This window comes from Parambassis ranga, chromosome 18 (assembly GCF_900634625.1).
Source record: "Parambassis ranga chromosome 18, fParRan2.1, whole genome shotgun sequence".
NCBI classification, from domain to species: domain Eukaryota; kingdom Metazoa; phylum Chordata; class Actinopteri; family Ambassidae; genus Parambassis; species Parambassis ranga.
Window position 1 is genome coordinate 2,331,015 of NC_041038.1, and position 12,388 is coordinate 2,343,402.

Below are 12,388 nucleotides of genomic sequence, written 5' to 3' on the forward strand. Positions count from 1 at the left end.
GTTCAGTGCGTGCGACGTATCTTCCTCCGTGGAGCTGAAGAGGAGGCTCAGCCGTCTCACTTGGCAACACACAGAGAGAGCACGCGAGACTGTGCGCGTTCGCCTGAGTGTACTCGTGCCATTCCAACTTTCTGCGCCTATCTGCATCTGTCTGTGTGTGTTCATGCGGCACACACACACACAAACACACGGCTATCATCCTCCCTGGCATTAATATTCATCTGTGTGTGCATTGAGCAGAACAGATTAGCAGGAGTAATGATGAGCATGTAATGATAAGGGGACCATAGCAGTCCCGATAGTCTAAACAGGCCTCCTTTAAACCCGACTGGAAAGAAGCAAGCAAACTCATTACGGCTTAACAGCCATTAGATTAGCATTAGTTCCTCTTTGAAGGGAACAGAGCTGCTGGTTTCCATGGATTTGCAACAGCGGTGAGCCATTCAGGGAACATTATCACAACTGGTTTGGTAGCGATTTGTTGGCAGCTAATATCTTCGTTATTGTTAGCCGTTCCTATTACATTACATCCAGTGATGTCTGGGTTCTTGACATACATACCAACTATACATGTGGAACTAATGGAGTGGCATGTTTTCTCATTATAGGACGTCTGCGACAACATCACAGGACAGAAATAGGCCACAGCCTTGCTATGGAGCACCAGACACAGTAGTGTCCCTACAGATTGAAAGCAACATTATATTATTAAAGCCATATCTAGAATTGTTTAGTATTCATATATAAAATAATATCCTAGCTTGTATATCTATGCATCGTAAGCTAACAAGAGAACTGACAGTAGAGTTGGAGTTACTGTAGCTTGTGAAGTAGCCTTGTGACTTTCATGAGTTTCATGTGATCACAAGTTACCCATTTGTGTCTGAACATCAGTGATTCAGACCATAGACTGCATATAAACATCTGGATTCCCCCCTTTGGCAGGCTGCGGAGCAGATTATAGTCCACAAGTGAACTTTTCCCAAATAAAGGCTTGTAAGCTACCTATTATCATGCTAATGTTTTAATATGTTTGTATTAACTTAGTTATTTTGGCCAAAAAAGGAGGAAGTAACATCCAATGGTGCTACGTAAAAAAGTAGTGTGTACTACACGCTTTTACTTTATCATAATAAAACAAAGTCAACAGACAGACAGTAAATTAGAAAACAACTCCACAATTCCAATAATTATAATTGCATAAACAACCTTTTTTTGTTTGTTTACAGGCAAGATTACAGCAAATATGATAATCTGGACTGCATTTAAGAAGGGATGTTGTGACACTGACTGCAGGTGCTTGGCAGATTAGCAGCGTTAGAACGTTATGGATGTTTACCATCTGCCAACCTTTATTAAACTTGGCCTTAACTACGGTGGCAGGTTGTCATGGTTAACGCGAATGTCGATGTGTGCCATTGCGCGTATACAGGCATGTGGTTGTGTTTGTGTAGGTGGGGGTCAATGAATGTGTGTGTGTGCGTTAGCTTGTAATCTACTCTCACACATCGCAGATCAAAGGACAGAGGCAGCTGCCTGGTCATCTCACCCTAGGCCACCCTGGTGGTGCACCATGTCTCCGGAAGAGCCTTAAAAACACAGATACAAAACCACAACTGGTTGGAGTATATTTGGGAAGGGAGCAGTTGCCATAGAAATGTGCTACAAATCTAGAGGGAGAGAGAGGGGGGAAATAGATGAGGAAGAGGGGTGTAGAGAGGGAGACAGAGAATGAAATCAGCACTGTCAATACGTTGCCAGGCAACACTCAACACTAACGAAGCTGGGTTTGATAACTTGTTGATAACACCGGTGGGAGAGCCGGTGTGTGTGTGTATCTGAAATGGCAGTGTTATTAGCAGAGGCAGTGAAAGAGCCCCTGCTGAGACAAGCCCAAAGCAGAGATAAGGAGAGACCTTCTATTAAAGGTGGGGTTAGTGGGCCTCAGGAACTCTTCTCTTTTCCACCCTCACACACACACACACACACGCACAGAACAAAGGGCCTCAGCAGACCCTCACACAATAATGAATCACACAACAGTACGAAAGAGTGGTGCTTAAACATTTTTGTTTGTTTTTTTTTTATTCAACATTTTTTTTCCAAACCAGGAATGTACTAGTTTTTTCCTCTCTTTAGAGGTGTGTTTTGGGGGGTGGGGGGGATATGGGAAAGAAAGGAAGAGGGGGAGGGGCAGGGGTCGTTTTGATGAGTAGACAAGGGGAGGGAAAGGAGAGAGAGGAAGAGGAGGAGAGGACACAAAAAAACCCTTCTCACACAGAGGTGTCCCAAATACAAAGTCTCAACACGTCACAGAGAGCCACCTCGCTCCGCGGCCTCCCCTCGCTGGCTAATGGCACAAAGAAACACACTCACACACACATTTATACACACACACTTTCACCAACGGAGAGGTGAGGGAGCTTAGGCAGTTGCTGCATTTTCTCTCTCTCTCTCTCACACTCCCTCTCTCTCTCTCTACGGTTCCATAGAAACAGCACTTTCTTCTTTCTCTTTTTAACATGACAACCAGTGGCTGTCCGTGGTTTTTAGAAAACACGCTGAGTTGACCAGTCAAACACAAACGGTGAGTGCCAGAGACACAACTTTGAAATAACATCAACGTGAAAATCAAAAAATAAAACAAAATAACGTCCAAAGAGATACTTGACATTCTGAGAGGGGGGAGAGGGAGCGAAATGGACTGAAAACTGGGCTTCTTCATCCAATGCCGTAAAGTCCGAGAAGTTTTGGTTCCTCTCCTCGTGGCAGCAGCCTTTTTTTTGTTTGTTTTTTTTAAAAACACAAATACTGTCATTTTGGATTTGAGATGCTCCGAAGAGAAGTTGTTGAAGAGAGAGTAACAGACACTTCATTTGGCTTGGAGGATATTTTTTAGGTACTCTGAGCATGTTTAAATAGACATAGACTTAACAGCATACATAAAAACACAAGTCGGTAGTTGTACAAAAAGAAGAATTTGAGGTGTTTCCCCTCTCATTTCATTTTTGAAATCAATTTCGATACAGTCAAATACAATCCAAACATCATCGTGTGTTGAAGAAAGTCATATCAGACGAATGCGACACAAAAGCGTGAATCATTATATGATACCGATACAAAACACAGCTGAGAAATGTTGTCCAGGGTCCAGATTTAACACTGGCTTCACACAGAAAACATGGCTACAACACTGGAGGCTTTGTATGTATGTGTGTGTGTATGTGTGTGGAAAAACAGTAAAAGCTCTCCACTGCCACCCAGTTTACACATAAGCCATAAACATGTTTGAGCAACACAAAAACAGCTTTATTAGTATGCACATGTGAGCATATTGCACCTCTGAACACAGGGATGTGTTATTTGCCCTCTGAGGTTGAGGTGCTGGGCACTAGTGTGTTTGTGCAGGAGAGTGTGTGTCCGAGGGCGTGAGAGTATGCGGAAAACACAGCACACACACAAACACTCTTTTCATCCCTCCCATGTCCAACAGGTTAGTCTTAATCACAGAAATTCAGAGTCATATGAAAGTAATCAGCATTTTTCGTCGAGTGTGGGTAAATGTGTGTGTGCTTGTGGGAGAGCAAGCGGGAGCGAGAGGGGAATGTATGTCGTTCAATGCAATCAGTAGGCATTTGTGACAGTCATTAAAAGGTGTGAAATTTGTGTTAGGTTGTGTGGGAGGGTGTGTGTGTATTAACCAGAGAGAAACAGAGTGTACTGACTGTCTAGGGGATTTTCTCTCACATGTGTCCGCAGCTAGCAGTGTACCATGGGCGCCTGTGTAATAAACGAGTGTATGTGTGTGTGTGTGTGTGTGATACACAGAGATGCATTTCAACACAAATTTTGGCGGAAAAGAGGAACAAATCCAAAATGTGCCACCTCACACAAAGTGTGACGGAGTCACAGAAGGTGTGTGTGTTTGTGTGTTCATGAGAGAGTGTGATGAGATCTCTTCTTTCCATGGATAAGAGTTCAACTCCTCTGGAATCCGTTTTGGCTGTCGGTACGTCACCTCTGCTCAGGAGACTCTGTTCGAAGAAGAGGTTTCTCTCCACTCTTTTATCAGCTCTCTCCATCCCTTCCTTCCTCTGGATCCTTCATCTCTCACTCCTGCCGCTCCCATCCTCCCCTCCCCTCGGTTTCTTTTCTTTAGTGTGCAATTCCTTCAGTCTTTTCTTTCCTTGTCTCCCTCCCTCCCTCCCTCTCTCTCTCTCTCTCTCTTTTTTTTAAAGTTCTGCATTCAGACGCTGCTTTATTCCTCCTCCCCAGACAGCACTCTTTCTCGCCCTTTTTCCCTTTATTCTTCTTCTTCATTTCATCCCCTCTCGCCTCCCTCTTCCCAGCCACCACCAAATCTCCCCCACCCCTAACTTCTTCTTTTCACTTCTGCGTTTCAAAAAAAGCGTTTGAAAAAAAAAAACAACAAAAAAAGAAAACTTTCATAGATGGTTCTACCTCAACACTTCCACAAACGAGGTCTAAACTTCAAAACTACAGCATAGTACAAGGAGCTATAAAAATATACACAGAGTTCAGAGACCCTAGAGGGGTGGGAAGAGGAGGAGGAGGAGGAAGGGAAGGAGGGAGTGAATGAGAGAGGGAAGAGAGGAAAAGAGAAACAACCTCTGTTCACCGGGACAATTTAAAAAAAGGGATTAAATTAATATACAACTCAAAGGGAAAGGGAAGGAAGGTCATTCTAACTTGTGAAAAACAAAAAAACGGCAGATAAAAAAATGCCTAGCATCAGAAGTGTAGTTTAACAGAGAACGTAAAAATCAATAGAAACGCAAAAAAAAAAAACATCTAGAAATTATTTACTGGATATTCATATATATAATCTATAAGTGTTGATAGCGATAAAAAATCTCACTTTTTTGATATTCACTCACTATTTTGTGTTTTGGTATTTAAGACAAGTCTAAAGAACGCACACACACGCACAGTCACCCGCACACAAAGCGCGCGCACGCACACAAACTAAACCCCACGCACGCGTATGCTGAAGCACACTAACTGCACACACACGTCTAATGTGGAGCAGCAGCGACCATAATTATTACCCACGCTCGCACAGTCTCACACACGCACATTATTAAAATATACAAGATTCTGAGTGTCAGCGATTGGTCAGACCTCCTCGGGCCTGGGCTTGGTCATGTGACCAATGCTCGGACGTGCTGATTGAGTCCGAGGCCCCTCCCATTTTTCCTCAAGAGAAACGAACGCAAACAAACTAGAATCCTATTGTTGAGTTAGTGGCAGGGGCCGGTCTCTGGTTGGCTGATGGGGCTCCGAGGGGGGTGGGGTGGGGTTGGGGTAGTGGGCTAGGCAGGTATGGCCTCTGGTGAGTCAGAGTTCTCCGGTGCTAAGTGGGGACAGGGTTTTTTTTTTCCTAGTCGTAGTCTGTTTTTTTAAACATTTTTTTAAAACATCGCAGGTCCCAGCACCATGTCCGGACTCCTATAAAAAAAGTGTGTGCTGCACATGCACACTGGCGTTTAAGGGATGACTCTTCAATTAAGCACGGGTGGGGCTCTGAGTTAACAAGAAGGGGGCACTCAGAAGCTCTTGCCCATTTGTGAGGGCCTTGTTAAGAAGGGCTATGTATGGTTACAACATTGCCCTTTACACACACTTAGTGGCCCAGTTGTGTGAGGATGGGTTGGGGTGGTTTATTCAGCTAGAAACACAACTGTGGGCTCACAGGACGGTGAGTGGGGGGTCCACGGGGAGTGGTAGTATTGAGAGGATAAGGGTTAGAGCTGTGATGGTAGGCTTCGCTGTGGCTTCATTTAGAGCTGGGATTGGTTGGTAATGAGTGGAGGAAGGTGGGTGTGTCCAAGTTGGCCAGAGCAAAGGCCATCTCATACTTTGTAGTAGATATTGGCCGGGCTTTGAGGTGGCATCTCCTGGACGATGTAGACTGGGTGCCCGTAGTCCCCGCTCACCTTCTCGTAGTGCGGGCAGTAGGCCGAGTCCGATGTTCTCAGCGGGATGATGATGTCGCTGGGCTCAGATCCGTTGTTGTTGGAGCTTGTGATGCCTCCGCCTCCTCCCCGCTTGGGGCTGGTGAGAGAGGACAGCGACAGCGGAGGGTGGTGGGTGTCCGAGTGCTTGGCGTGCCGCCGTCGGTAGCAGACAATGCAGATCACGGCGGTAACCAGCAGAAGGAAGGCGGAGCCTCCCGCTGCGCCAGCGATGAGGGCGATGTTGGAGGGTTGGAGGGGGCCGTTCTCACCTCTGCCATCGTCCCCGAAGGGTCCTCGAGGCTGGGTGGAGTTTCCGGCGCCACCTGAAAGGAATCACAGAACAATATTACTTCAATATGCTCACATGTTTTTAGCTGATTTATATGATTTATGCATATTAATCACGACGAACGCACCATAGCAGCTTGCTTTCACAACTTGTGTTTTTATGAGCTTTTAAACAAACATACCATTCTTTATGGCTCTGTACCACAGTGACATGAGTAATGGTGTTGGTTTAGCTCAACTAGTGGAGGCTGTGCAGATGTAACCCAGAGGAATGCAGGAAGAATGCAGCAATCTCACAGAAGCTTATATGTGGTCTCTTTATTGATGTGATGAAGTGGACAGCGGTGTATAAAATCGAGAGGAGTGTACTGTGCACTGTATACTCTTGTGGACAGTCTGGCTAAGCCACAATATGCATCAAGGTAACACAGTCTATTTCCTTAACCTTAACAACTGTATTTGCTTAGTATTACAGCCAGCCACATGAAGAAAGCCTTCCCGCTCTGCTTCTACCACCAGACCACACACTCACAGACACACACCGGCCTGTCTGTCAGTCTTTTTATCTGTCTGTTTATCAAACTGTCTGTCACTCGACCGCTCTGTTTGTCAGCTGATTGCCCCTCTGTCTGTTGTGTGTCTAAGATCTTCACAGTCACAGAGCTCACAGTTTTCTCTGCAGGAGGTCAGGTAAGACTCAGCAGGCGAATAACGTCTGGAGATGTGTGTGTGTGTGTGGATCTGTATAGAATTGGGGTGTTGAATGGGGGCAGTTGTGGCTCTGGACCGTGTGAATGTGAGGTGCACACTGGTTAAGGCCGGTAATGTGAGTCTCTGCTATATAGAGCCTTTGGATTGGTCCATCATTATTCTTGGCACACATCTCTTTCTTTTCCCCCTGTCTGTCTCTCTCTTGCGTCTCCTCTGTTTCCTCGCCCCCACCCCTTGCTCCGTGGCTCGCTCTATCTTCGGGTTATTGTAGCTGTAATGACCTACCTTGCTCTAAGCACAGCGCCTAGCAACACAAACACATATGCACACACACACACTAAGATATGGACACACACAGGCAAGCACCTCATCCCTCCCCTGCTGCTAGGCCCCCTGTTGCGCTGGACTGACTGGGAGAAAAGCGCTAATGCCGGACGTTGATTGCACTCCCTGCTCCTCCTCCTGCTTTCTTCCTTCCTCCATTAACCCAACATCCCTCATTCTCCATCACCATTACGACTGCTGCCTTTCACCGTCTCTCATTATTATATTCTCTTCCTTCACCTCTCACTCCCACTGTTTTCCACTTCTTCCCGCTTGATGCCCCCCCCCCCCCCCCCCCCCCCCCCCCACCATACACACACACACACAGCCTTATTCCTCCCTGCTTCGTTCTATTTCACATCTCCAGAGAGAGCAACATGCAACAGGTCAAGGTGATAATTTAGCCACCTGTCCTTACTGCTTCTTGAGCATTTTAATGGGACTTTTAACAGATTTTTGGAAGTCTTTTTAATGCTAGGCACACCGGTTGTGCTGAAGCTGTTGCACATGCATGCGAATGTCTGGAATTTTGTCATGCTGAAGTGTGAATCAGTGCATGTTTCCATCAACAGCCTTTATATGAATACATTAAAGGGAATGTGACAAAATTACATAATTAGTGGAGCAGCGGTAGCTCATGCATTATTGCATCTCATTGCTGCTTCCTACACAAGACAGCCTATTTATTTTTTTATGTTTGGAATTAATATGTCTCTTCCTATCCATGTAAACTCAGTGCCAATTCAGAATAGGGTGGCTGTGCACTAAACTCCCTGTCCCGGGTCACACACTCTGGACATTCTTGTTCTTTTTTTAAAATGAATTGACTTGAAATGAAAATGCTCATGATACTTGCACTGAATGTGTCAAAGGAGCTTTTATTTGTATCTGATATTGACCAAAATGTATCTACACCTTAATGTTTTAAGCTTTATTAAGATATGCAGATAATATTCATCAGGAGTGCTTTTTTCCTCTGACAAGTTCACCGAGGTTTACCCTCTGCAGACATCTGTGTGAGTGTTTTAATTTGGCTGAGTGGGGTTTGTAGCAAATTGGGTGGCACGGAAATAATAATAATAAAAAAAACTATATTCAGCCGCTGTTCATATCATTACTTGTTCATATCCCGATAAAGTATTTGCATTTGTTTACATCCCAAGTGAGGATGGGATGAGGCAAACAAACACAATGAGAGGCTGTGTATAACCAGCAGTATTCTGGTTATTAGCTGGGAGCATTTGGAGCGTATTCACAGGAGGATTAGAAATTCTGGATGTGTCAGGAGTCAAAAAAATCATTTCAGATTTAAGTGCGTGTTAATACGTTCTCGTCTGAGAGTCAAAAATGTGTGATTAAATCATTATTGCAGTGTGTGATATCTGCTAAAAACAGTGCATACAATTGTTTCTTATTTCACACGTACAATTCTCACCTATATGAGGTATGGATTGGATATTGGAAATGTGTGAAAAGCCAGATTCAAACATTTGTTATAGTACACAAATACACCACCACTACGAAGAATCATGTTCTTTTACATCTCCCCCTGTATTAACATCTCCTCTTTGTTTTTCAATTATTCTTTTCTTTCTCCTCATGTGCCTCCCACTTCCACCCATCAGTCCCTTATGCCTCTTCTTCTTTCTCTTCTTTCTCCTCATCTTTCAGTTATTCTCATTTCTTTCTTTATCCCTCTCTCAACAGAACTACAGAATCCAGGCCGCCCAAACTAATGACAATAATAACTCTCTGAAATGTTGCTGCCGCTCTTGCCCTCTCTTTCTCCTCCTGCCTCTTTCTTCCTCCCTCTCTTTTTCTTGTCCTTCTCCCAAGGTAGCTATTAGCCATCCATTCCCCGCCTGCAGCACTTAGCTCAAAGGGCCGGGTGCAGAGACGAGGAGGAGAGGGATAGAGAGCAGAGGGGGAGAGAGAGAGAGCGAGAGAGAGAGAGAGAGAGAGAGAGAGAGAAATATGGAATTAAACAGAGAGATCCGCAGATGTCACCGCTGCACATTCTCCATCTGTCGCCTCCTCCCTCCCTCTCCCTGCTGCTTTTCTGTTTTTATCTACTAGACTTTGCTTCTTCCCTCCATCCATTTTGTGGATGGATCTGCTGTGGATTATCTCCATTTGCTTTCTTACTTACCTGGGTTTCTGCTGGTGGTGCGTCCTGCTGGCGGCTCCTTCTTTGGAGGCAGTCCATATGGGCCTATGGAGCAAAGAAAAGGGTGGAATAAGAGAGGAATTACAGAAATACAGCGACAGACTCAATCTTATAACAGCAGCCAAAGCTCTCAGAACTGGAACCAACAAGTGACGTTGGCAAAACAAAAGTCAGCCAGAAAGACACACAAAAGAGGTTTAATAAAGGCTTCCCTTCCCATTATAGGGTAGCACATATTGATTGGGCCTCGATGAGCACTTTTCCATTTGTTTCAATGGGAAACTAAAGAGATGCTGTTTGTTGTTTTGGCCTGAGTTAATTTACACAAGGCCAGAACGGCTTGTAATCTGTAGTCACTAAATCAGGCCATCTGTCTAGCAAGCCCTCAGTAATGGTGATGGCATTAAAGTCCGTTTATGCGACACATACACACACAAACAAGCACATACAATGTAGCTATTGTATAAGCGCTGCTCCTCAAAGCTAAACGACATGGGTTAGAAAATTTCATTAGTGTCTCAGCCATCTGGTCGACAGTAGGCTGCAAGAAGACTTTTATGTTGTTCTATGATCATTCAGCTCTGCGGTTCATGCAACCTTTAAAAAAGAAAGTCTGGTATTGGTCATTGCCTGCAGGAGGGGTGATGTGCCCATGGAGTGCTTATAGATGAAACTGTATGGAAAACCCACAAATACACACTCTTGCTGTGTGTGTGTGTGCATGTGTGTGTATGGCGACCTATATGCACTGACATTTAGGAAAGTGTGAGGCTATTGGCTGGCAGCTCCCTCTTGACAGTCAACCAAACAGAAGTTAGGGGCGGTGCAGGCTGGATCAATAGAAACTGCTGTGTGGTCAGCAGGGGCAGGTGTAGGGAGGTCCAGGCTGTGTGTGTGTGTGAGAGAGAGAGAGAGAAAGTGTGTGTGTATGTGACAAATCTAGACAGCAAGCAAGATAGATAAAGAATAAAATAAGAGAGGACAGGTCAACATATGGGTGCAAGTGTGTGTTTTGTGAGTGTCTGTGTGTGTGTTCCTCGAAGCAGAGAGGAGCGCCGTATCTCATCAGAGATCACCATGAGGCGGCACGTCGCTTATTTAGACGACAAACAACACAGACGTGACCTTTCAGCCACGCAGCAGATAAGATGGAAAGACAGACGGAAGAAGTGAAAATAACAGAGAGCGGGGACTGGAGGAGGCAGAGCTGTGAGGAGAGATGGCCGGCATGCAAAGTGAAAGGGAGGTGATGAGGATGGGGAAAAGGGGAATTTGAAAAGGAAGCGAGCATGAATGAATGAATGAGACAAGTGAACAAAGAATTGTAGAAAGGACTGAGGAGATAAGACAATAAAATAAGTAGATAAGTGGAAAAAGATGACTGACAAGTGTGTGTGTGCATGCATGTGTGTGTAGAGCCATGGGAAATAAAGTGTGTATGTGTGTGGTGGTATTTCAATTGAGCTGAGCTGACTGTGCTGATGTTACGGGCTGATAGAGCAACAACAGCGCCACTTGGCTCTATGCTGAGAAGCACCAACAATAGTTGAAGCCTGATAACATAGCACCGATCAAGGAAACAGAAATAGGTGGGTGTGTTTATACGCACGTATGTGAGGGCTGAGGGGGTCATGTGAAGGACAGGTGCTTATTATGTGCAAGAATGTGCAGGTCAGGGAAAATGATTAAATGGGCCTTTTTTGTGTTGTGTGTGTTTTTTTTTTTTTTTTTAAAAAACCTGCATGTAAGGGTCATTACCTGAGAATATTTTCCAAACAAATTAGACGCATGTGCAGCTACGACTCATTAAAAATCACTGACTGTGTACTTTAACACTGAATGGAGTCATTTTGTTATCATGCTTTTGCTGGCAGCTCTGCTGTGTGGGGAAATGTGTGTGTTCTGGCCTACACTTGCATGTCTGCGTTATGTACTTTAGCCTTGCATCTGTGAGCTAATATTTTTGCACACACAAGGGGAATGTATGTGAGCTTCAGTGTGTGTGTTGTGTGTGTGTGTCCAGTGTGAGTCAGTAGCAGTTAAAAGGCAGAGTGAGAAGGGAGTCAACAGGGCTCATTAAAGCTGACTGATCCCACACTTCTCCGCTGTTCTCACCACTTAACGAGCCCTAATATGCTCAGCGAGAACACACACGCACAAAGAAAGGTGTGTGTTCAATGCGAAAGAGGAAGATTAGAACGATGGTTTAAAAATGGAAAGGGCTGCATGCAGGATAAGTTGCAGGACTGAATGCTCTGTGCAGATGTAAGATGTGGTGGACTGAAGCCAACTAATCATACTGTGATCTGATTGTGTGTGTTGCAAGAATAACAATGCATGTGAGTCTACCACACATGGGCTACATATGGGAGAGCTTATGTATGTGATTGTGTGAGAGAAAACAGAGCAAGTAAAGAGTGAGAACTTACTTTGTCCCACTTTCAGGACCACCTTCATGCCATGCGTGGCACACACTCCTCCTCTCATGCTATCCAGGCCTTGACGCGTCCCATCTGACGTAGCTGGAGCGATGGAAACACAAAAATCACACAATTAGCCAAGTCGCGGGATGACATAAAGACACACACATCTATTAAAGCCACACAAATTCATCATTTTCAAACTATATCTGACGCCAACACTAGCTTTATTCATATGGTCGGCCATTCTGGAGAGTCAGCGAGTGACATTTGCAGAGGCAGCAATTTAAAACTCCACCAGAAGCTCGGAAATGTCAAACTACGAGGCGGCAGCACTTTAATAAGTCCTCATTTAGCAGTCTGCTGGAATTCATTAACACCCCCGCCACGCTGCATGGACTCAACCACTTGCAGTCAACTGCAATCGCTGTTCAGGCGGGAGAATTAGCAGGAAGAGGGGGGTAATCAACAGAGGCAGAGGCTGGCGGAGGGAGAAAAAA

The 12,388-nt window shown here is 44.9% G+C and overlaps 1 protein-coding gene across 1 annotated transcript in view; it reads right to left on the reverse strand.

Annotated features, from left to right (window-relative positions):
* Positions 1 to 2,782: 2,782 nt before the first annotated feature.
* The window catches only part of efnb3b (ephrin-B3b), a 65,497-nt gene continuing 55,891 nt past the window's right edge, over positions 2,783 to 12,388 (reverse strand). The window contains exons 3-5 of the mRNA XM_028429474.1: positions 11,898 to 11,990; positions 9,451 to 9,513; positions 2,783 to 6,301 (exon numbers count right to left, since the gene is read on the reverse strand). Coding sequence (XP_028285275.1) covers positions 5,874 to 6,301; positions 9,451 to 9,513; positions 11,898 to 11,990 — 584 coding nt within the window. The 3' untranslated portion in view covers positions 2,783 to 5,873. The remainder of the gene's footprint in view (positions 6,302 to 9,450; positions 9,514 to 11,897; positions 11,991 to 12,388) is intronic.